Here is a 25,333-nt window from a genome sequence, read left to right as displayed (position 1 = left end):
CCTGTTAGCCCACAAGCTCGCTCCTGTTAACTCTGTCTGTCCCATCCTGCAGCTCACAAGTCTGCTCCTGTTAACTCTTTACTTGTCTCATCACTGGGTGTGACCAGCCTTGCAAGTCCTTTCTCTGGTCATTTCTATTTATGTATATAGGATATTCCCATACAGAAGGTACACTACTCAGCAATGAAAAGGGACTGCTACACACAAAGAGAAACCTTCCAGACACAATGTGGTGGGGAGAAGGCAGATGCAAAGCACACCTTCTGCAGAACATTCATACCGAGCTCAAAACTGCCCAAGTCAGTCTATGGTGTTGGAAGCCAGGGTGACCTGGGGTGGCGGTGGGAGGCCAGTAGTGACTGCAGGGGAGCCGCAGGGGGCAGGGGATGGGCCTTCTTTTGATAAGGATGCTAGTTCGACAAGAGTGCTCACTTTTGAAAATTAACCTCGCTCCAGGCCCAGAAGATTAGTAGACAGATCTGTTCCGTGGCTGTTTTACTTCAATAAAAAGTTGAAGACAAAGAATGGATTGAGTGGAGTCATCTGATGGGTCCTGTCCTCACTCAGCTTCATGTCGGGAGGGCGGCCCCTGGCAGCACAGCACTGGGCTCACTGCTGAGCGGCTGTTCGTGGATGCCCCCTCCCTGTTGGACACAGCTTGTCTCTGGCCGTCCCCGTCCCACGCTGCTGCCCCGAGGTCCCTGCACGGACACCAGACTCCCAGCATTGCTCATGGGCATGGTGAGGGGAAAGGCAGAGGAAGTCGCCCGTGGGGCTTGCTGCAAGCAGGACCTCCTCCTGGGTGCCAGGACGGGGGCCCTCAGCACTTCCTTCCTTTCCCCCAGTGCTCTTTCCAGTCTTGCATAACCGCCTGGCCTGGCTGCCCTGTCCTGTGGACACCAGCCACAGTGGCCCCAGCCATCAGCTGCTATCTTTCCACTTCCCTCCTGTGGCCTCCCCATGGGCTGCCTTGCCCTCCACATGGCATAAGGCAGGGAGGTGTCCAAAGCATGAAGTGATAAAAACTCATGTTTCACCTCTGGGAGCAGGCTCACAGCCTTGTCAGGAAGAAAGAGGATTTACTTCAACGCATGGATGAAACAAGTGAGTGACCAAATGATTAAAAGAAAAGGAATCAACAAAAATGAAGGAAGGAGGTAATGAATAAATATAAGATTGGGGGGCACAAAATACAAACTTTTTAAAGTTGTAAAACTTTCAAAAGAAAATTGCAGGAAAATGTACAACTTAACTAATTCTTATAAAATTTTGGTTATTGTAAGTATCTATTTACACAGCAGCAGGTATGATGACACCGAGCCTCCAGAATCCCCCCACTTCCCATGGAGTGCTAGCCAAGGAATTACCCGGCATCAGGAGCGCTTTGTATCTATGATCACATCTTATCCTCACAATGAGGCTGTCAGGTAGGTACTATATCACCCCCACTTTATAGATGGGAAAACTGAGGCACAGAGAGGTACATAGATTGCCACACTGGTAAGGCAGGAGCTGGGACTTGAACCCAGGCAGTCTGGATCCCAGGCCCATGCTCTTAAGCACTGGGCTTCTCTACCTTGTTTTTGAACAATATGTGAATGAAGGGTAACTGGGGGTTCATGAGGCAGGAATTCCCAGACTAGCCTCAAAAATCTCGGCTTCTTTCCAGTTGAGGAACTGGCCAGCCCGGCCCTTCCCCAGATGGGCTGGGCTGGCCAGTTCCTCAACAAGGAAATCCCCAAGGCTGGGCCATGGAGATAGGCTGTATGGAGAGGGGTTTGCCACTGGCACCCAGGCAGTGCCCTCCGGGACCTTCTGTCAGGAGAGGGAATCTAGGGCTTCCCAGGGTTGGAACAAATCAGCCTCACTATGGTACAGTTCTTTCCTGTCCTAGCACTTCAAGTCCTCCTGCCCCTTCTCAAGCGAGAGCAGCCGAGAGCAGCCTGGATCCCCATTCCAGGCTCCGTGACGAAGCAACCCGGGCCATACCACAGGACCAGTTCTTGCCTGGTGACTGGTAGGCAGAGGGGCCACTTGGTGGGATGCTGGCTATGCGGAGCTGAGGGTCTCACAAGCAGGTGTCTCTGCAGAAATGCAGGCCACTCACCATCTGTTTCCCAAGGGACCCCGAGCCTTCCTTTCTCAGCAAAATCAGACCATGAATGGGCTCTGGCCGGATCAGTGACGGACTTTGAGGCCTCATCAGAAGGGAACCAGGTGCCTGCACTCGGGAGACAGGCTGAGAACACACCTGAGCCACACATCCTGGTAATTCCTTCCTCCTTGGCCTCGGGACACGGGAAGACATGCACACATTGACTGCTGGCTGTGGACACGGTGGCCTGACTCATGGACTTACTGGTAACTCTTGACTCCCATTTCTAGTTTTGTGTCCGTTGGCAAGTTGACTCAAGTTTAAGCCTGTTTTTCATCTGTAAAATGGCACTAAGTGTACCTATTCCTTGGGCCATTGTGTTCCATAAGAGCAGGCACTCCAGGTTGCTGGGACCTCCCGTGCAAGGCTCAGACCACGGGGCAGGCTTGTGTTCTCTGTGGGAACGGTCAGTGGGCAGGTTGGTAGGAGTGTGGGGTCAACTCTGGTCTAGAGCTGGGAGAGCTCAGCCTTTGCTCTGCCCAGGGATGGAGCTGAAGGCAGGGCCCGTGGGGAAGGATGGAGGTTTTCCCAGACCAGGCTGGGCTGCAGACAGCAAGGCCACGGACAGAGCCTGGGAGTACTGGGGGCAGGGCTACGTGTCCCACTGCCCTCAGCGTCTGGCAGAGCTCAACATCAACATGGCCCTTGGCAAATAACCTAATGCCTGGGGGATCTGCGAGCCAGGCCCACTCCAAAGCCAAGGGCCCCCAGCGCGAGGCCTGTGCCCGCCCCCCTCCAGACCCACCTCCTTGCCGAGTGGGCCCAGGTGTGTCATGCGGTACAAGTTATCTGAAGCTCATCATCCAAACATCAAGGCTAAATACAGCAGCCAGCTGTGACCACAGAGAGTTTTGTGATGATGTTTGAACTTGAAACTATTTCCAGTAATGAGAAAATCATGCCTTGGGATCCAGTCTCCAGCGCTGGGCAGCCATTTCTGCTGCTTTCCAGTCCAGAGACAGAGTGCAGGCAAGTCAGCTGGAAGCATGAAGTTGGGCTGGGCCTTGCCAAGGGCCCAGCACCTCTGCCAATTCCAAGGGAACAAAGGAATGAGGGGGTGGTCCCCTGCAGACAGGTGGTTTACAACGGTGGGAAGTGGCTGGTCCTGCCAGCTTGCATCAAGCACCAAGGCCAAAATGATGCTACCTCTGGGGCTGCAGCTCGTCTCCTGAAGACCAAAAAGTCAACACTTGCTACGGCTTTATGGCCATTCACCATGGGTTGCCTGCTCCATCCTTGCCTTTGTGGAAACCTGTACTTGCCGTCTTTCATCAAGGATTTTTCCTAGAGGATCTAGACTGGTCCTCTTACGGGAAGGACAATTTTAGACAAAATTGCAGAGCATGAATTCAATAGACCCTTTCAGGATTTATCTAGATCTTCTCATAGCCTAGGAGGTGGCCTTCATCCCTTTGCTGCCTCTGGGTGAGTCTACCCCCAATGTTTTACTGAAATGAGAGGAACAACCCTCACCAGGTCCTCAGGCACTGCCAAGGGCATGCTCTTTACCAAGGGTCATCACTGCCTTATAGAACTTGACACTGTAAGCTTTCAATGAGCAACCTTGAGACTATGCATGAAGTTGATGTTACAAAATGCCCGTCAACTATCGACTCTTGCATCTGAGAAGGAAATCCGGCAGGAAACACCTTTACAAATAGGTGTTGTATCATAGCTTGCTTGACACTTCCTCAAAATAAAACCACAAGGTATGTGGTTGGGGGTGAGGCAGGTCAGGAGGGAGAGGTAAGGCGACACACACACCACTGTTGACCAGAATAGGGAAGCTGGGAAAACTGAGCTAAACAAACCCAGTTAGAGGAGTGAGGCAGACCCTCGGAACCAGACGAGATAGGCTAGGTTGTTTTTTGTCAACAGGCCACCAGGTACCTAGGGACCCATGATTTCTGCAATTTGCTTTGTCTGTTCTTTGAGCCAAGGTTGGTAGCCATGAGGTGAAATACAGAAAGCTAATGACCTTCTATCACATATTGGAGTAAGACCGAATCCTAACTGTGCAGGCTGAGGAAAGCAACTCTTTTGGGGGTCTAAACAGGATGGGAGCCCGTCTGTACTCCTCACACCACTCACAGGGAGAGCTGGTAACTAACGTGGGCTACAGGTCATCTGAATTCCTAAAACCCTGCCTCCTTTTCCTCCCCCACCACAAGGAAACAGGCATCCCTGGGAGAACATACCTTCCAAACACATACCAGTGCAGAAACTGGGCTCCCACTGAGGAAGATGAGTACTGGGCAGTACAGCAGAGATGCCCACTAGTGGGGAAGCGAAGCAAGTCCCTTGAATTTTAGATCAGGGCTAGGGTGTTAAGTGGAAAGGCCCGTCCCTCAATCTTCCTCCGACAGACCTTTTGGTCTTGGGGGGTGAAACAAAGCAGAAACGGAGGCAGGATGCGCAGAATAACCAACCTACTTCCAAAGGGAACTGGCCACCTGCTGCACGTCACAGCATTGTGGGAGGGCTGCGGGCTGCAGACCTGGCAAGTCCTGGCCCCGTCTCCGAGTAAGAAAGACCAGGGCAACTACTTGATTCTGACCTGACTTCATCTCTGAAGTCCCAAAGCAACCTTGGCCAGCAGTGGGTGCAGTCAGGACACCTCATCTCACTTCGGGTACCATGGGTGACTTAGACCCCTGAAGGTAAAGGTGTCTTATGATAGGCTAACTGCTGAGAAGGGTGAGCTTGTATGCACTGAGGAGAATTCAAGTCTAGGTGGGCAGACTGGCTCCCAGCCTCCCAGCCGCTCTGTGCCCCCATGTAAGGGCAGAGGCCGCTCCACAAAGCTTTGCTTTCCCGCTGCTGCAGGTCCGGAGCTTGGGATGGGGGAGTATTGGCATTTAGCCCAACTCCACTGACAGGATTTAATTTGTACCATGTACCCATTTCTTTGGTTTTATGGTCAGATGAAAATTTACTCAAGAGAACAGCTGTCTAGATGCTTGGATTTTGTCATCAAGTCTATGTTCCTAGTCACTCTACTATATTCCCTGGCAAAATAATGTTTATTCTTGAACTATTATGGACTCAGGATCTTGTTTCAGAAACACTAAGCACACTGAAATTTCTTGATTTTGTCTGGTTCTTACTGATCTTATAAAGCTCTTGGTGGACGAGTTTAATACCCACTGCCAACGGAGTCAGGCCATTTATCAATTGTCTCATTTATGGATGCACTAGCCTATTCATTAATACAGGCAGCTGGAGGCTTCTTCTTACAGACTTCCTGGGCTCTGCGTTGGCAGGCCAGGGTGGCATTGCCATCCATCTTTCAACAAGCCCAGGGCCTGAAACCAGGGCTAATTTTGCCATTGCAGGTAGAAAGGCAATTTGTAAGGTAGTCACCTTGCCAGAAATCAATGCTGTTCTAAGGGAAGCTTTCCTGAGAGGCATCCGACTGCAGGAGGCAGAGACTGAGACATACTGAGATTCAGGAGACAGTGAGTCAGTCAGCAGGAACGGTTTATTCCACCGCTTTATTCCTCACGCTTCCAGTGGAAGACAAGCCGGAGCCACAGCACCCACTGCCTGAGGTTCAACATTTCTGGAAGAAGTGGAGCCTGTTTTGTTTAGATGAGACGGAATGGGGCAAGAGCGCATTCCTTAAACCTTTCAGAAGCTATCATGAGGCTGTAGGGAGTACTGACCGGGGGGCTTGTCCAGAGTGCAAACTCCGGTCTACTTGGCAGGGGCGAGAACATTTTTTAAAAAATGCTTTCTAACAGTATGTATAAAAACAAAACATGTGCATACATATATACAGAATTTTTATACTGGATATACCTATGCTGGATAGGACAACAAACCTCCTTGGTAAGTCCGTGGTACCACAAAATGTTTGTTAAAAAGAGACTTATGCATAGGAGCTTAACTCCCTTTATAAGCAGCCTTCGCATGGCACGATTCTCCATGTTGGGATGTACGTGTGGGTGAGGACAGCGTGGTTTTGTACATTTTCTGAGAACACTGTAATGGGACCATGAGATTCTACTGTAGGAGCCGTCTCCTCCTAATGTCTGTTGGTAGAGTAATAACAACTTAGTTTTCCTGAGCACAGATTTGTAGGGCACAGGAGAGGCAGAGGGCTATGCTGAGAACAGAAAGTAACTGGAGTCAGTGTGATTTTTATGTGGGAGGAGCTAATGTATGTGCTCTGTCTGGGGAGGGATTCTGACCTCAAAATCGTACCTCAGCTGCATACAGCTGGCATGTTACAGATGAAAGGTTGGGGCTCCAGCCCCAGCCCCCACGTTTAAGGGCAGATGCACAGTGGTCTCAGAAGCATCGTGGCGTCCTCGCGAGAACCTGCACTCTGAACAGCACCGACTAACCCTCATTTTGCATTCCACCTACCACCGAACCACCCACGAGTTTCCCCAGATATAATCATGAAAACACCTTAGAAAGAAATAAATTGGTGTGTGAAAGGCATGGATGGATTTTATTTATTACCCTATATCTACATTTTAATTTGAGGTAAAATATAAGCAACACATAAAAATGCCTATTTCTGCTACCATGTAATATAATTCTCCATTGTGAATATTGTGATAAAGCTAATGAACACTCTATGCCATCACATACTCTAGCTTTTCATATAGCTGGGATTTTACAACTCTTATTGTCTGTGAAATCTCAACACATGTCAGATTCTCCTAGAAATGGCGCAGAACAGCAGTGGGTGCAGAATGGTTTATGACCCCTCACTCCCCACACTGGAGCCTCAATGTTACAAGTAGAATTATAAAATAATGAAGGCAATGAAAACCCCTTGAGATTGATCCAAGCTGGAACAGTGTTCCAAAGAAATCCACACCACAATAGGTTACAAGATAGTGAGGCTTTAGTGTCATTTCGTTCGCCCAAACACTCATACCTGATCTTAAACTTCTGGCACACCATGCATTTTATTTGGATGACAAGTAAATGTGGAAGAGGTTCTCCTATAAGGTATCCCACCTATAAGCCACACGCAGAGATTCTGACCTCTTACTGGCTACTAGGTAATCCAGATGGTTGCTTTTTAATTAGGATAAAAAAACATATGAACCATGATAGATAGCTTAGGAAAAGGTTTAGTCAAATATACAGATACTAACTGTTCACTCAGTCATTAAGGAGAGCCGTGAACAAAAGGATCATTTAAATGATTTTTCAGATAGAAAAACTAAAGAACTAAACTATCACAGGTGTTTTCTTCACTGCAGAAGCTGAGATGTTCAGTAGGAGATATCTTCACTTGATTGGAAAATAAACACCATAGCTGAAGGCTCTGCTGAATCCGTAAAAAAAATCTGGTGCGATTCATCCCTGTCATTTTCCCTGTCATTTTTCCAGCATTGCTGTAAAATCCTTATAATACATTCCAAAGTAAACCAGCCATTCCAAATCTACAGTCACTCTGCTCTTTAATTCAATTCACAGAACTGCTGAAAAAGTAGACATTTCTATCTAAAAGTAGAAAAAAAGGTTTGTATAGAAGGTATTTCTGTTATACAAGTATATTACACAGCTTGGGGCAGTAACAGGTCCGAAAAGCTCTTCTCACCCACTGATACTTTTAAGCTAAAATAGGAAAGAAAACAAACAAGCAAGAAAACAGGTTAATCTGATTATAGGAATTGAACATTCACACATATCACAACTTAGTTAGCACTTCAACCCATGAATTGACAGTACATGGCAAATTCCATGACAAAAAAAAAGTCTATAAAAAATGCAGCATCAGGTACAGATCGGTCCTATCAAGCTGTGTCCTTTTAACCATCAGCTAAACATGCAGCAGCTCAGGCTTACTGAGGTTCAGCAGACATGAGAACCAAGTTCTGCTGACTCCTGTTCTAGAGCTGCCCCTCCTGTTACTAAGGTGGCCCAGTTTAAGAAGTCTGGAATAATAGTACCAGGCTTAAGTATGCAAGATGCACAACGGATTGTGCAGCTCAACCAGACTCTGCAAACACTGTCGCTATGACCAGGGGAAAGTCAGTGTAGGGACAGTGACACAGTGAACGCCACTGGTGAGACAAGATTTACCCTGTGGATTAAAATTGTTTCCTTTTAAGGCAAAAGTGCATTTACACTTTTGACTGACATGTACTGATCCAAGGGAAAACTTCTGCTTGAATCTTCTAGCTCAAGCCATCTGGTTATGGCTTACAATTGGACCTTACATGCCCTGAAGGTGGGGAATTTATGGCTGAAGCAGGGAAAACACATTAGCTTGTGGATGTGATGGACGCTACACGGCACCCGGGACACAGAGGCTGAGTTACCCTAGGAGGAAGAGGTCTACCACGTAGGGTCTGGTTCTTGCTTGATCTGAGAGTTTCCATCAGCCTCCTTTACTTCTACCAAGAAAAACAAAAGAGAACCGTTTCATTCCACTATTAATGCAAACCTGCTCAATTATAAATCCACTCATGCCAAACTATCTACTAACATGATTTAATAGGAATAATACGATACTAAAAATAACATTTTCGGGGACAATAATGTTTCTCTAACAGTAAGTTCTAAATGTTGCTACTTATGTTTTCAAAGTAATAAACATCTTATTAATTATGTCTGTAAAGGATCAGCACTATCTAGGTTCTATAGCAGTCATTCCACTGTTTCAGAATTCGTTAAGAATCACTAGAGGGGAAAATGGAGCAAAAGAACCCATGAGTCATCTCTGAACACAATGTTTCTGGACATAGACTACAAATCCAATTCACCCAGAAACAAAAGAACAAAACACCCACAGTTCTAGTTTAAAAGCTGTAAAAACAGCTAATCCTTTATCCTAATAAAAGTCTTAAGGAACTCCCGTTTTTGATGACCCTTTTTACCTTCTGTTGTGGGAACCTCCAACTGGCTTGGCTCAGCTGATTCTGAAGAGAAACACATGAAGATTTACTGTAATTATTGTTTCAAAAGTGGCTTTCAATTATTTAGAGTCCAGAGGAAGGAGAGAAAGCTCTCCAGTCAGTGTACACAAACCACAAGTTTAGGATGAAACAATACCCACAGATTCTTGAGATTAAACACACAATTACTCAACTAGACTTTCAAATTTCTCCTTTTCTGAATTGTGTTAAATTAGCTTACACAACCAAAGTATAATTAAATAACAATATAAATTAGCACAGCTCTAACATGAAAGGAAGAAGTTCCTGCTTGATGTCCTCTCCCCCTTTCTTTTGTGAGTTTCCTTTTAATAAAAGCCTTTCATTACTTTCAATGAATCACAGTAGTAGGCCTGATCACTTGGTCCTAAGGAATTTTTAAAACCACAACACACACATTTCCACCCAACACAATTTGGCTTACAACTACCATTAGACAAGTGGCATGCAGAGTAAAGTTAAAAAGACAACCTTCTCACTCAAAAAACTGGCCTTGGTCTTAGGGTTCGTGACCTTTACCTGACCTGGTACAGTGGATCAAATAGCATGTGGTCCACAGATGTCAGTCAGGACCTATAGACTGAGCTTATACAGGCTTTAGTCAAAGAAAGTCTAAGGGTGTGTGCACACGTGTATGGTCTGTGTAACTGACTCCTAAAAGTGAGGCAAAGGTAAGCATGTGCTGCCAAACAATTTTGTCTGATCTATTTTACTGAAAAAGTAGGAATATTTCTATGTTCTACCCTGCTTAATTTACCTTGGATCACTGGGCCTTCTGACTCATTCTGATCAACCAACTCTGAAAATAAAACAATTCATTTAATAATTTAATGACATGCTGTGGCATCTGGAAAGCATTTTTATATACATTCTCTACTTTGGTGCTCCAATTTTACCATAACAGACACTCTTTTTTCCTTATGACAAGAAGAGAACAAACATTAAAAGTTCTGGCATGTTCCCTCAAAATAACTAATCCATAGCAATTACCACAAAATTCTATTACAGACTATTGCACAGGGATGAGAACAAAACTGAACATTTTGTAAGAGGCCAGAAAAGCTTAAAATACAATCCATGACCCTGAAAAGTAAAGGCCAGAGAACAGGGTCAAGTGTGAAGCAGTACATAATGACAGGGAACAGGTGTGATGACAGCACATAACTCAGTTGGGGTGGGGGTGAGGGACTCAACTCACAAGGCCCTGCTGCTCAGTGGCCACTGAAAACCCGACCGTGAAACTGAAGAGACTTACACCTTTTCTCAATGAAAAACTATAGAACTGAATACTCAATACAGATGGATTTCAAAGAGCTAGAATAATAATACCAACTGGAAAAAAAGACTGAAATACCAACGGTATTAGAAAAGGATCATTCTCATTTAAAATTTTTTAAATAAAAAGTTAAAAGAACATAAACATACTACACAAGTGTGTTTTGCTAAAAGCACTATTTAAAATGATATGAACATCAGGGAACTGAAAGAACACTTATATTTGTTCATGCAACAATATTTGATAGCCCAGTGTCTACCAGACATTATGCTTAATAATAGAAGTTACTTATTCTAGCACAGCAATTACATAACAGTAGTAAAAGTAGTAACAGTAATAATGACAAATATAGATTGTATTCACTGAGGAAGCACTATGAGGACAGGCATTGTTCTAGCTTATGGGTAGACAAACTTTTTCATAAAGAGCCAGGTAGTAAATATTTTAGGCTCTGCAGGTCACAAATGCTCTGTGGCAACTTCTTACCTCTGCCATGAGCAAACTGGCCTGGCAGTGTTTTAATAAAACTTTATTCACGAACATGGGCAGGAGCTTGCTAACCCTTTAGATGCTTGACATATGAGTCATTTAAAATGCTCTAAAACTCCCCATGTGGGTACTAATATCATTACCATTTTATGATGAATAAACATATTTTAAAAAGTTAAGCAACTTGCCCAATTTTACATCTACAAAGTGCATTGTGCTTTAACACTAAGGGCTAAACTAATGCTGACTTTGCAGGGTTATTGCTGTACATGAAGTGAAATTTCACACTGAGCTAAGTGCGTGAGCACACACACACACCCTCTCACATTCTGGGGAAAAGACAAAAATCCAAAGACTTCATGAAATACTCACGGTTATTAATCACAAGGCCTGGAAATGGTCTAAAGAAAGAAATAAATTACGTAACAGTTTATTTTTACTCTACAAGAATTTATAGGTATATTCAGTTTATACAACTAATATTTAACCTATGTCCGAAAATGAGAAATGATATCTACTACTTTTTTAATCTTATATTTTTAATCGATTAATAGATACATAGATAAATGAATAACTAATATGGAACATTGCTAGAAAATGTTACATTAAAGATGGTGAGGAAAACAAAAAATAGGAACAAAGAAAAGGAAATAGAATAATTTTGGTGAAATGATATAATGGAAGAAGGCTTTTTTCCCAGACCCCTGGAGCATGGCACGGAAAATGAACATTGGTTAAGTGGGGCAAACATATGGGATTTTTAGGGAAAGGGCATTGTGAGAAGATGGGGGTGGATGAGAAAAGGTCTTGGAAGGGTACTAAGTGGATGAGAAAAGGTCTTGGAAGTGCATTAGCTACTTCTCAATGCCAGTCCTAAGGGATGTATACTAGAAAGGGTGGGAACTTGACAATGAACTGACTGGGGAAGATTTAGATAGTCAAGTTTTTGTGAGTTGGAAGAGAAGAGTGAAGACACCTTGGAACTTCTGCTTAGGTGGATGGAAAAGAAGACGGGTTGAATGAACACACACTGTGATAAGCACATATTAATAATGTAATTCTCATTATGCTGTTAGAGGGTAGGTATAATTATCATTCCTACTCTGTGGATAAGAGCTGATGTTCTCAAAGGGAACAAGTACAATCTCATTGTCCGGACAAGGAAACAGAAGTGACTTGGCTGACTTGGGATCAAATCCCTGAGATGCCAAAGACAAAACCTTTCTGTAAAGGGCCAGATAGTAAATATTCGAGGCTTTGCAGACTATATAGTGTCTCTGTCACAGTGCATCTAAAGTTTACCACTGTAACATGAAAGCAGCCATGGATAACGTGTAAACAAACAGATGACTGTTTGAATAAGACTTTATCAAAACAGGAGACAGGCTGGATCTGGTCTACAGGCCATGGTTTGCTAACACCTTACCTTAAAAACCAGAGAATTAAAAGAGTCGGCCCAGGGAGAAGAGACTCTAATAGTACAATAACTAAAGTATTTTAATTGTTCGTTTCATTACATGGTAAACTTGATTCTATTACTACATGTGACTACATTTTGGAAGGTGACTTAGTGTCATGATCTGCAGATTCATTCTTATAACCAAGCAGAGAACTCCACTTACCTAATGACTGTGAATTTAATGAACTCAGCAGAATCTAAAATCCTTCTCATGGAGCTGATTTCCAGGTAACTAGGTGCTTTGAATGACACTCCAGGAGGCATGCCATCAACCACCACACAGCCAGGGTTAATCGTGATTTTCCTGTAGGGAACTTTCACAGGGAAACCCATCCCAATAGCTTCACCTACAATGAGACACACAGCATGAATGCACAGATTAACCCATCAACTTAAGGAATATTTAAAAAGCACATGACCAACATTTATTTTAAAGACTGCCCCCACTGCTAACTAACGTCTTTGTACACTTGAAACAACCTTATATATAAACCTTAATTTTATTTACTTTGATACTGACCATTATCAATAGTATAACACATTTAATGTTTTCTTACTGAAGAACTTTAGGAAAACCAAAACACTTATTTTGTAACTTTATTTCCTTTTATAACAGGAAGATTATAACTATCTGAGCATAATTTACTGTTAAGTTTCATTGAAACAAAGTTTTCTTGCTTATTTCAAGCTGCCCTATGCAATTGAAAAACTTACCAAATTTTCGACTGAAGAGGTCATTGACTTGCTCTCTTAGCTGTCTAGCTTTTTCAACTTTTGACAGTCTCTCATTATCATCATCTAAAAAAGTTAAGAGAAAACTCATGACTTAATAATATAATTTTAATTCCAAGTAAATTTTTAGGTGCTCTGTGTAACTCACTTTGTTTTTGGAATGTGTAAGTATTTTAAACTAATCAAGACTGAAATGATTTAAACTGATTTAACAATAATATTAAATTGAAAATGCTACAGGGGGAGGCCAGATGGCTCAGTCGGTTAAAGCGCGAGCTCTGAACACCAGGGTTGCTGGTTCGATTCCCACATGTGCCAGTGAGCTGCGCCCTGTACAACTAGACTGAAGACAATGAGCTGCTGCTGAGCTGCCGGAGGGGTGGCCAGATGGCTCAGATGCTTACAGCACGAGCTCTCAACAACAAGGTTGCCGGTTCAATTCCCGCATGGGATGGTGGGCTGCGCCTCCTGCAACTAAGATTGAAAACGGCGACTGGACTTGGAGCTGAGCTGTGCCCTCCACAACTAGATTGAAGGACAACATCTTGGAGCTGATGGGCCCTGGAGACACACATTGTTCCCCAATAAAAATAATTAAAAAATTGAAAATGCTATAACTTTATTCTTGTTATAAAGAGCTTTACCTGCTGTTTTATACAGATTTTTAAAACAACACCAGGCATCTGGGTGGTCACCGGGTTTTAGCTCATGCCAAGTCCAGTAACTGCCTAGAGCTGTTTAGAAATCAATTGACAAGGTGATGTATTGGGTTAACAATCTCTGCAGGGGGGTGGGAAGGAGAGCATCCCTGCGTGAACAGAGCCAATCTCAGTAATCATATCATGAAAGTGAAAAACTGAAGAGGAAAACACCCCACCAGCTATGACTCAGGCACAGAAATCTTACCTGGAATTGTCACCTGAATGATGTTAAGATCTTCCACACCTGATGCAGTAGTATTAACATTGGGCGATGAATTTATTTTTCCTTAAAATAGAAACTTAAGATTACCACATATACAAAATGTAATTAAATCTTCTCTAATAATGTGCTTATAATTCAGACTGCACAACATAGTATTTTAACCCAACTTCTATTCCAGGTTTGTTCCTTTTCATGGAATGTTTTGTCATTCCCCAACATTAAGCTTCCTGAAAGACATTTCTTTTTTCTTCCTTCTGATGCTTAGAATAGCATCAGACACAGAGATTCTCAATCATTAAAGAACTAAAAATCGTAAACTAGTCACAACCCCAATTTTGAATGAGCTTTCCTGTTTTCATCTCAACAGCTGGTCTTTAAACAATTTTTAAACCACTGCTGCAAAATAAATGTCTAACAGCATGTCTTCTGTAGCAAAAACACTTACTTGGAGGGCTCTTAGAGGAGGAGGTGCTCTCCTTAATTGCTGTCTCAAACATTTCAGGCCTAAAAACAAGAAAAGAGAAAATGTGTGTTAATTAATTTCAAATTACTTTAGAGCATAGATATGTATTTTCTAATTCTAACTATTCCCATCAAGTTCAACTGTGTTGGCTTAATTCAAAGATCTCTAAGAGGCAGGAGAGAAATTTAAATAGTAAAAGATTAAAAATTAAACAAGTAAAAGATTTTAAAGATCAGTAATTCTAAGTATACATTAGATTCTTAGTAATGGAAGAACAAAAAAAAGAAAGTAAAGCAAGGTTTATCTGAAGGAACACAAACAAAAAGACTAATTATAACTGTGATTACAACATCCACCCCAGCCTTATCTAATTTAAACAGTTCCTTCTTCCCACGGTTTCAAGACATCCTGGAAAGAGTCAGTTCTTGAGCAAAAGAATCTTTCTTTCTCTATTCGGAAGGGGAAGCAGAGGCCACACCCGGACAAAAGCACAAAAGGTGGCCACTGTGCTTGGCAATGGCAGCTTTGATGACTTGACAGCATCTCTGGATGATGCAAAAGTGGTAATTAAAAAAAACCCTAAAATTAATTTTAAGTAATTCTTTTGTGTGTGTGGGTGAGGGGACAGAGCCTGGAGTACAGTTTCCAGGCTCTCGGCCTCACGTGGAAAGGTGCTGGCTCAGGTAGTAAATAGCCATCAACTGTGATTGGATGGCCACCAGCTGTGGCTAGTTGGCCGTCAGCTGTAACCAGTGAGCCATTGGCCACTAATATAACTGCCGTGGCTACACTAGCAGCAAATGGGGGACTAGTAAGAAGACGGTGGCTGAGCTAGCAAGTGAGGATTGCAGTCAGCAGGGCGGATTGCAGCTAGCAAGTGAGGTTGGTTGGTAGGCAGAGAAGTGGACGGAAGGTTGCAGATCATGTGGATCCTGCTTCCTGTGTCTCCAACCCAGCCACCAGCGAGAATATGGTGGTATGACACCCCTATCTATGGCTCCGTGGGTGTTCCCTTTTGGCCTCACCATCTCCTGCGTTCTTATGTGGGGAGCGTTCTTGTGTGCTGAGACCCTGCCTGACAGTGTGGCTTGACTTTTCATTCTTTTTCTAATCTGCCATCTTGGACCTTCTCCCAATTTCAAGTAATTCTTGAGTATTAATATGTATTTTCTAATTCTAACTATTCCTATTTATATTAATTGTGTTGGCTTAATCCATAGATTTCCAAGCAAATAGGAAAGAAATTTAAAATATTGTGTTAAGTTGGAGAAATAAAAGGGTTTTATAAAACCAAACCACTGCTTAGATTCCAGGACCATCAACCATTAAAAATACAACTGTGGGTAGGTTTAACAACATCAAGCTGTTATCCCTCTGGTAAGCTAGAGCCCTCCCTTCCTCTTTTAACCAATTAGGGAAAATTTTAAACGTATACAAAAGTACAGCTTAAAGAGCGTTTTTGACACGGGGGCTAATTTGGCCCCAAAAGTGAATCCATGAACCCATATCCTAGTGTCAAACAGTTACTAACTCATGGCCGACCTCATTTCATCTAATTTCCTTACTTTTTAATAATGAACTTAATTTTGGCTTTGTTTCTGAGTATCTTCTCCAGCCTTGGAATGCCAAAAGTAGATGGTCGTCGGAATGGCACACCCTCAGGTAAGCCTTCCACATAAAAGTCTTCTGGAAAAGACTCGAATAATGCAAATGGCACTTTCACAGCTTGTTTAAGGCCGAGAGCTTCACCTACAAAACACATACACACATTTCTCACATTTACAACTTTTAAAAAACTAAACCTTTTTCAAAAATGCATTTTAAATTATATTTTGAGGCTACTAAAATTACATTCTTTTTAAAAATCACATTAATTTTAAAACAATTTCTTAAATTTCTTGGTGCTCAGAAAAGTGGAAGAAATCATGAAATTCATGCCTACAAAACCCATTTACTTCCAATGATAGTTGAATTTAAATGTGAACATTTTTACTCTGCTCACATTCTATCTAAAAAAACACTAACTGATATTTTAAAAATGTTTCAAAATAAACTTACCACATTTTTCATTGAAAAGATTTTCAACTTTCTGTTTTAGGTCTGTGATTTTGGCATTCCAAGCTTCTGCATTAAGAAAACAAGGTAGGGAAGCTGCTAGTAACATCGATCAATATACATCTGTATCAGGATTTTTCATCTTATTTTAATGTGTATCTTTAGGAAGTACAAAGTAAGAAAATACATCGGTTTTTAACAGTCATGTCTTGACAACCACTCTAATCCTGACACATATTAAACTGTTTTTCTTATATTACTAATACATTGGTTACAAATAAATGACATACGCTAAAGCAAATAAATAAATAAGGCCCCCAAAACCTCCCAAAAGACAATTATAGTACCTGCTATGGGCCAGGTATAGTCCTCCCCTTTAAAGGGTTTAATATTTATAATCCTCATAATAACGCTATGAAGCAGGAAGTAATGTGATCCCCATTTACACACGAGGAAACAGGCCCAGAAAGGTTAAGCAGCTCGCCCAACATCACAGAATTACAGTGTTGGCAGCAGACTGGAACTCAAGCAGTCTGACGCTACAGTCCGTGCCTTTAATTGCTAATACATACTGACTTACAAAATAAAAAGCAATTCACTTAGTAAAGTATTTTTATTAATTCTTTTCATTTAAAACGATGAAATCAAGAAAAATAAAATGCATATTTACCAAAGGAAAACTCTCTCCCTCGAGGCTTAAAAGGAACATTAGAACCATTGGTCTGGGTAGGGGTTCGCACAGCTGAGGTCTGAGGGTTGTTGTTATTAGGGCCTGAAGAATTAAAGAACAATATAATCAACTACATATTTAATGATTCGTATTGAAGCCGAGTATGTGCTGGAAAACAAAGTTAAGTTCAAACAGCACCCTGCAATGAAAACAGGCACTGCAGCTAGTTCCACAGACCTCCATTCATTTCTCTACTTCCGTCTCTACAATCAGGCATTCTCCCCCAAAACAATGAGCTTTCTGGCTCATCTGAGGTACTTTCAATTTACTTAAGGTTTCATCGTGCCCTCTGGGAGCCATGTAACTTTCGGTTACCTATGCTGGCTTTCATGTTTCCCTTTCAACCCTTGAACATAAGCACAACTTTGGGTACAATTATCTCCACTATGAAGCTTTCCTTTGGATTATCTGGCTGACTCTGACAGGCCGTTTCTTTGAATTCTTAGTACAACTTAGAAACCATGCTACAGGTAATAATAATCAGTTGTTTACCATTAAATGAAAGTGAGTGTTAGTTTCAGTTATCCTTATAAACACCAGGCCCTAACTCTTCTTTATGGAGGGTCATCTAATGCTTAAAGAATAAACTTATCTTAATCTGAAGTAAGACAACAATTTTTTAAAAAGCCAAAGTAACATCCAAACATATTATGTGTATTAACTGATTTAGTTCCCAGGCATTGTTACCATTTCCACTTTACCGATGGAGAAACTGAGTCATGGGGGCTAAGTAACTTACAGTCGATTGCACGGCTGGTCAGGGGTGGACTGGGGTACCAACCTTCAGAGTCTGGCTCCTCAGCCTTCACCACTACACTATCTCCCCGACATACTGCAGACAAAATTTTCCTGGATCATTTCCTAGATCTAAGTGATGGATGGCAAACCCACAGCACACATACGGTCACTCCTATCTTCCGTCTTAGCCTGGATATGGCCTCAGAATCCGTAAGAGTATTAGAGGTGTCTCATAAGAATGGGGAATGCAGATGAAATTTATCTGTCAGTCCCTAAAAAAAAAAATCAAGATTCAACATTCGAGTCTTTAAGCCTCTCAGAACTCCGGGACAAAAACCATAGCTTCCTTAGTCAGCATAGTGATGAAAGCAAAGTGTGTCTGGACTACCTGGCCCTAGCAACCTGGTTTACCTGCACATACAATAATCCAGAGGAAAGGCGTCCATTCCATTAATCAGAGTTCTGTAACAAGCTACTAAGGTCATCCAACTAACATCTCCGCTGAAACTCCAGGCTCTTAAAGCACCCTCTTGGTAACAACAGGACAAGACTGGAGGAAACCTGTGATCAACTGACAGAGTTGATTTGACTGAAATATCTAGTTCATGTTCTAAATCAATAAACTGGCCTTCTTGTTTATATTTAAGTAAAACAGCACTATACACCCAGTAGAATAGCTAAATTAAAAAGAACGACAATACCAAGTACTGGGAAGATGAGTAGCAACTAGAATTCCCATCCATTCCTGGCAGGGGTGTAAAATAATACAACCACGTTAATAAATAAACTGTTGAGCAGTTTCTTAGAAAGATAAAAACCCAGCAACTCCACTCCTAAATATCTACTCAAAAGAAGGAAAGCATATGACACATTTGATACACAAATATTCACAGCATTTTTATTAGACAAAGACTGAAATAAACCCAAATGTCCACTGATAAATGTATAAACAAAATGTGGGGAATCCATCCGATGGAGTAACACTCTGCGACAAAAAAGAAATACTGCAATAGGCAACAAGTATAAATTTAAAAACATTATGCTGAGCAAAAGAAGCCAACCATAAAAAGAACAGACACAGCTATATTCCATATATTTAACCGCAATATTTAAAAAGTGGGAGGGGGGAAGGAATCAGAGTACTAGTACCTGGTACAACAGAGATGAACCTGGAAAATACTATGCTAAATGAAAGAAGCCCGTCACAAAGAACCATGTATTATGATTACACGCATATGAAAGGTCCAGAATAGGCACATCCATGGAGACAGAAGAGTCGGTTAGTGGTTGGAGACGGGGAGCAACTGCGGTGAGTATAGGTTTTTCTTCTCCTTCGGTGGTAAAAACCTTCTGGAATTAGATAGTACTGATGATGGCTGCACAACCTTATGAATATACTAAAAACTACTCAATTGTGATTTTATTACGTGATTTGTATCTCAATTTAAAAACATCATGAGTTAAAACTAAATACTATTCTTGTTGCCATTTTATAGATGAACTAACTGAAACAGATTTTAGTGATTTGCCTAACTGGTGGTGCCAAAATTTAAATCTAAACGCACTAGCCTCAGAAACTGTGCTTCATTTTATTTAAAAACATTTTCTTTCTTCACCAAAAATCTGCTAGGGGATTCTAGAAAGGCGTCCCGCTTTTCCTAACAATGGGTCCAGGCAGGGCTGATGCTGCATCTCCTCCACCATGTCTTGCCGTGAATGCAGACATGACGGCTGAAGCTCAACTGGTCATTTTGTACCCATGAGGAAGTGCCTAGACGAACACAGGAGCCAGTCTCATAATTTTTGAGCTACTGAATGAAGCTAACCTACCTTCAGAATGTTTTTTATGTGAGAATAACAGGCATCTCCTGTTTGTAAAATCACTGTTGGTTGCAATAGAATGCAATCCTAAATTTATACTCGGCAACCTTACTTCTATAGGCGTATTTTAACGCATGACATTAACTCTTCATTTTTCTAGTTTCCTAACATCTAATTGATAAACAGGAGTTTATTTATAATACTTAGTAAGCTTCACTTTAACAAGCTCAATGGATAAAAAGTTTAAAACTACAAGAGTAATAACCTCCAGAAGTATATCTCTAGTGTGCCAACTGACAATTATGAATTAATCTATTTTTGAGAAACAATACTCTACAGTACACGTGTCTAGACAAATGATGTGTGTCAACTGGTTGTTTCCTTTTTTACCCGATTTTAATATTTAACATCCACAGATCAATTTATCTGAGATCAGGACATCGTATACACAATGTAAGTTTGTACTAGACAAAAAGCAGGGAAAAAAGTTTAGAAGTTATAGTGACTTTTTCTAGATGTTGTCCTCTGTGTATAGAAGGTCTTAAGCCTTTCTAAGTGTCCAGAATGTTTTAAAACAAGACAGTCTGTAGCTCTGCCAGGTTTCTTTGACACAGGAATCTCTCCTTTTTTTGAGGTACATACTGTTTTCTTATGCCAACCCTACTCCTGTCCCAGAATATATTGTTATATTGTAAAATACTTTTTTTACCTCTTAACCTAAGCATGTGTTACTCAACTTCATGATTGCTTGCATCTCACCGCCCACCTTTCCTTCTGAACTTACTCACTCTTCTTTGTGACCTCTAATCTTGCCAACTCTAATGAAGTTTGGGGACCGTGGCTTTACTCATCAATCTATCAAATGAAGACAGCACAGCTCAATCATTTCAAGAATACAACTGCTATGACCCTAGAATCAGCTGGTTCCAGGACTTCTTCTGGACACTGATACCTTAAAAGGTTCCTGAGATAACAAGTACAATTGGAACAAGAGACAAAACTACGCTCCCTAGAACATGAGATTACTTGTCATCACTCAAATCGTATTACTGTATTGAATCAGCACCATGGCTCACGCTATGCTCTCTCAGGGGCGGCATCCCCATGTCTCTGCCTGGAGATAGTCTACTCTTGAAGCAAAACCCAAGTTAAATGTAACCTTCCCTGTGAAGCTTCCAACCGTGTTGCTGAAATCTACGGTTTCAGGCCCATGTTTCTTTGGTTCCTCAGCATCTGTGTCTTTCTACTAAAAGTAACACCACAAGTATCTTATTTTTACTTAAGAAGTCCTTCAGGAAAGGATGGCAAACTTGTGCATTAGAGAGATCTTCTTCAAAAGGAAGTAAAGGATTGAGTACATTTTTAATTAAATTCTTGGCAATTTTTAATGGAAATGATTAAACAGGCGCATGACAGCCATAAATTGTCCAAGGATTTTTGATCCCTTTCTGGGAGAGAGTAGGTTCTGTTGGGTATACAAGAAAACTAAATGGGGATGGACTAAGGTTCCACTTAGTATCAACATGAAAACTCTTAATACAAAACTTGAGGTTATGTGACAACAAAGGACAATCCTAATGAAGTTATCCTTTGCTTTTGCATTAGTAAAGAGAGAGAAACAACCACACCTAAGAACAGACTGAGGATTGTCTAGAATATTGTACATTTTAATACTGTGCACCTGAAAAGGTAAGAATCCCACAGATCTAGTGGGAATGGAGAGAAAGTGAACCTGAGGATACAGAAGGAACTAGTTTAATCCAAGGTACTGCTTTGCTATTTAAACCATCCCTGAATTTTCTCTCCTGAAAAGAATATTAAAAAAGGAGACAAGAAAAAAATTCCACACATTCCTGTCTGTATCCTTACTTTATTATTAGGAAAGAAAAGCATTTTAGGAATTTTCTTGCAAGCAGTTTACAGTATGCTCAATGAACATCATGTTAACCTTTTTGAAAATTTCAATTAGAAACATTCAGAAATTCAGCTTTAATCACAGGTAGCTTATTCACATCTAAAACCAGTTTTATAAAAACTCATTTGCATGAAAATATAAATAGTAACCTGAAGAACTCGTGAATTGGGGCATCAACAGAAGCATGCCACAGAGGGGCCTTACCTTCCACAGTGACCTCGATTTCAGGAACTTTTGAATTACTCCCAGGACTTCGTGGTCTTTTTGGGGACTGCAAGGCTGCAAAGTAAGCACACAATTACTTTTGCATATTGTAAAAACAAAACAAAACAGAAGGGGATGCTTTATAAGAGCAGAGTATTAAAATTCATACAGTTTGGCTCTTTTCAAAGAAACCTGAAGAATTAAACTGGTAGTGTAATCCTCCACATGAGTCTCAACAAAGCTGTGGAAACATGAATGAAGGAGGATTGCAAACATGAAATTTTCAATGAAATGTTTGAAAAAAAAAGTCCATTAAGTAAAATATCTTAAAAATATTGGCCAATGATTCAGTATGATTTAGGTAACGTTGATAAAGAATGTTTAATGTACTGAAGTATAATTAAGAGTATATATAATTTCTTACCTTTAGTGTTTATTTTACTAGCCATTCCAGGAGGCAAGTAGGAAACAACTAGTTCAGGTCTAGAAGGAAAATCAAGAATCATTACAGTAACCAGTACAATAGTGGCCTTCACAGCAAGTAAAAATGATCTTAACCAGTGTTTTTCATGAAGGCGATCACAGAATCATTCTGTAATGCAACAATAATGTCTATGTTTCTGGACAAAAAAACAAAACCAAAAAACCCTCACTTTTCCTATCCACAACTATCTGCTAAATGATTTTAGGAAGAGTAAATAACTTCTTTATTGAAAATGAAAATTAACACTAGTGTCTTCAACTACTGAAATTCTGGAGACTTGTAAATAAGGAACTTAATCACTGAAATTCAGTTGCCCACAAGTTTAATCAGGAATAATAAAGAAGACAAAAATCAGCATTTTCACCCTCCTTTCAAGAACACTAGGAGACGTCGGCGTCTCTCACCGACTTCACCCCCACCACCGGGAGGCAGGTGGTACAATTCTCCCTGTACTAACGAAGAACCATCAGTACAGGGGACAGGATTTATTTGCGAAGGCCATGGATGACACCAGGACTCCAGCTCAGAGCTATGAGTTTCATGTCAGGGCCTTAGCTGACATGTGTAGCTAGAAAATAATTTATATAGAAATATAACTTTGTCATTCTAATTCCAGAAATGACTATGTTGGCAAATAGAACTTACTTTTTAACAACAAACTTGATTTTATTACTGCCACGGACAATCCTTTCAAGTCGTGGAATTCCAAACCAGGTAGGGCTTCGAAAGGGAATTCCTTCTGGCAGGCCTTCAACATAAAGGAACTCAGGATTTGATTCGAACACAGGGTATGGTACTTTTACTGCCTCAGTGAGTCCAAGAGCTTGAGCTGAAATTGTAAGAAAACATAACTTATGGAAGGTAAAATTTTACAATCTTTTACTTTTGTTTGACAGCATAATCTTTTTATTATTTTTTATTTACGTGTAATTGACATATGACCTTATATTAATTTCTGGTGTACAATATAATGATTCAGTATTTGTACATATTGCAAAATAATCACCATAAAAAGTCTAGTTAACATCCAGGCATTCTCAAATATGTTATGTAAAAGTTCCCTACAATCTAGTAATATCCACTTATATGAAGGCATTTTGCTTAGTATATTGCACCAAACTGAAGAATAAGCCTAAAAAATAAGTACTTTTAACAGGAACATTTTAACACTTCCAATCAAAAGGATAATTCTATTATTAGCCAAAATTATCTCTGTGCTCTGGGCAGAAACGAACAACAACCATTCCACACTGAAATGGCACCTACCCAGCCTATGTTGTCATCTAGACACAAGTTTGCTATTGAAAAAATAAGAGTTGCATATGATGTATCTAAGCAGAACTCATCACGTTAGAGAGATGAAAGGCAGAGTATTTAAGTTTCCTGATCTAGGACACAAATGTCAATACCAGGTATTAAAATGACAGATGGAAACACCCCGGGGAATACTGCTATCACTCCCACTCCTTACTTCCTTCTCCATGACAGACACACCCAATCAACTGAAACACTCTTGCTGAGCCTCCTCAGAATCCTTCTCAAGACAGCGCTCCAGGAAACCGCTGTCAACAAATCTAAGTTGAAACAAATGGTGAAACCTATTTGCCATATGGTGTTAGCCAGATGAGAAGTACAGACAGTGGAACTGAGATTTACCCCAACTCCTCCCTTCCTCTCCCATTTTGACACATGAGAAAATTGAATCCAAGAGAAACCAAACTAACTTGCTCGGTTTAAGTAGCCAATTCAGTCGCAGAAGTAAACTGAAACCCAGTTTCTGAGACTTTCCTTCTTTAGGTCCTGAACTGCTATACTTCATTCACAACACTGCCTTTCATTTGTTTTTAAATAAAGACATAATCACTGTGTTTTACTTACCAAATTTCAAATTAAAAATCTCTTCCACTTGCTTCCGTAGCTTGGTAATTCTGACATTCCAATCTTCTTTTACTAGACAGCAAACATAAATCTAATTAATAATGCTCCTTATTGGTGTTAACACAAAATTAGATCAGATGTTCTTTCCAGTGATGCTCTTTTTTAAAATTCTAAATGTAATCAACATAATAACACTATATTAGTTTTAGGTGTACAATCCAGTGATGCATTTAATTCAATTTTGTTTAAGAACAAAACTTTGGGTCTTAAGGAAGAGAATGATTTCCTGCACTTGTCAAATACCAGAACTGAGGGAGACAGAATTCAAATTGAAGTTCACATTGTAAATAAACAAGAACTTGTTCATGAGAGTGCTCTAAATGAGTGGTTTTCAAACATTCCTCCTTGGAGTCACATTAGAGAATCGTGTGAGGCCGGGGAGACCAGCTGTCTAAGGCTCCAGCCTTCTACACCAGGTTCAGCCACAACACTTCACTTGTATCTGCTTTCTATACAAGCATTTGCTTCTTTTATCAAACAGGTACGTGCCTAGAAATCCACCCAAAGCAACACTTCACTAATCCCAGCAAGAAATACATGGTAAAAGGATTAGGGAGTTGTCACTTAAAACGGCTTGTCACTTATTCATGGCTACAGACTGGTTTATTTCCTTACCCCTTATTTATAAGACAGCCGTCCCCTTTGAAATGTAACTTTAAAATAAAGGGAAAAAAACTATTATAAAGGTTGTGTAGGATGTCACTTCCTTGGACAGATAATCAGGGCCTGTTTGGTGAAAATGAGGGTGGAGAGCACCGACTTTGGGGACATGGACGATGATGGAGGTATTGGGTAATGAAAGGGGGGGCAGAGAGTACAAGAATCACACCAAGTGTGGAAGCCACCATGTTTGCTTGCAAAGGCAGTGGGAAATGTTGGAGAAGTTCTGAAAATACTGCTAAAAGTTGGTGGCCTCAGAAATCTTTTTTAAATATTTCTTTTACTTTACTTTTCCCGTAAAAGTACTTTACAACTTTTACTTTAAAAGAAAACCTAGCATTTCAAGGATTTAACATGGTAGCTCAACCATTCATTCAGCCAGAGT

The 25,333-nt window shown here is 41.0% G+C and overlaps 1 protein-coding gene and 1 long non-coding RNA gene across 12 annotated transcripts in view; one reads left to right on the top strand and one right to left on the bottom strand.

Moving 5' to 3' along the window:
- Positions 1-934: 934 nt before the first annotated feature.
- LOC117025220 (uncharacterized) lies at positions 935-6,464 on the top strand. The gene is made up of 3 exons (XR_004423565.1): positions 935-1,104; positions 1,302-1,427; positions 1,879-6,464. It is a non-coding gene; the product is annotated as an uncharacterized LOC117025220 (long non-coding RNA).
- A 123-nt stretch (positions 6,465-6,587) lies between these two features.
- Positions 6,588-25,333, bottom strand: part of GTF2I (general transcription factor IIi) — a 94,054-nt gene continuing 75,308 nt past the window's right edge. For 10 of the 11 annotated variants that reach the window (XM_033111037.1, XM_033111039.1, XM_033111038.1 and 7 more), the window contains 16 exons: positions 24,229-24,300; positions 22,996-23,179; positions 22,291-22,349; positions 21,867-21,941; positions 17,129-17,230; positions 16,462-16,527; positions 15,969-16,152; positions 14,386-14,444; positions 13,923-14,003; positions 12,999-13,082; positions 12,448-12,631; positions 11,198-11,226; positions 9,818-9,859; positions 9,004-9,045; positions 8,446-8,520; positions 6,591-7,738 (listed from right to left, as the gene is read on the bottom strand). In XM_033111037.1, coding sequence (XP_032966928.1) covers positions 8,462-8,520; positions 9,004-9,045; positions 9,818-9,859; positions 11,198-11,226; positions 12,448-12,631; positions 12,999-13,082; positions 13,923-14,003; positions 14,386-14,444; positions 15,969-16,152; positions 16,462-16,527; positions 17,129-17,230; positions 21,867-21,941; positions 22,291-22,349; positions 22,996-23,179; positions 24,229-24,300 — 1,322 coding nt within the window. In that variant the 3' untranslated portion in view covers positions 6,591-7,738; positions 8,446-8,461. Of the gene's footprint in view, positions 7,739-8,445; positions 8,521-9,003; positions 9,046-9,817; positions 9,860-11,197; positions 11,227-12,447; positions 12,632-12,998; positions 13,083-13,922; positions 14,004-14,385; positions 14,445-15,968; positions 16,153-16,461; positions 16,528-17,128; positions 17,231-21,866; positions 21,942-22,290; positions 22,350-22,995; positions 23,180-24,228; positions 24,301-25,333 lie in introns of all 11 variants that reach the window. The other variant, XM_033111040.1, reaches the window with a different exon arrangement.

Source organism: Rhinolophus ferrumequinum, chromosome 7 (genome assembly GCF_004115265.2).
Source record: "Rhinolophus ferrumequinum isolate MPI-CBG mRhiFer1 chromosome 7, mRhiFer1_v1.p, whole genome shotgun sequence".
Classification (NCBI taxonomy): Eukaryota; Metazoa; Chordata; class Mammalia; order Chiroptera; family Rhinolophidae; genus Rhinolophus; species Rhinolophus ferrumequinum.
Note: the sequence above shows the minus strand (reverse complement) of the source record. Positions and strands in the feature narration are given on the sequence as shown.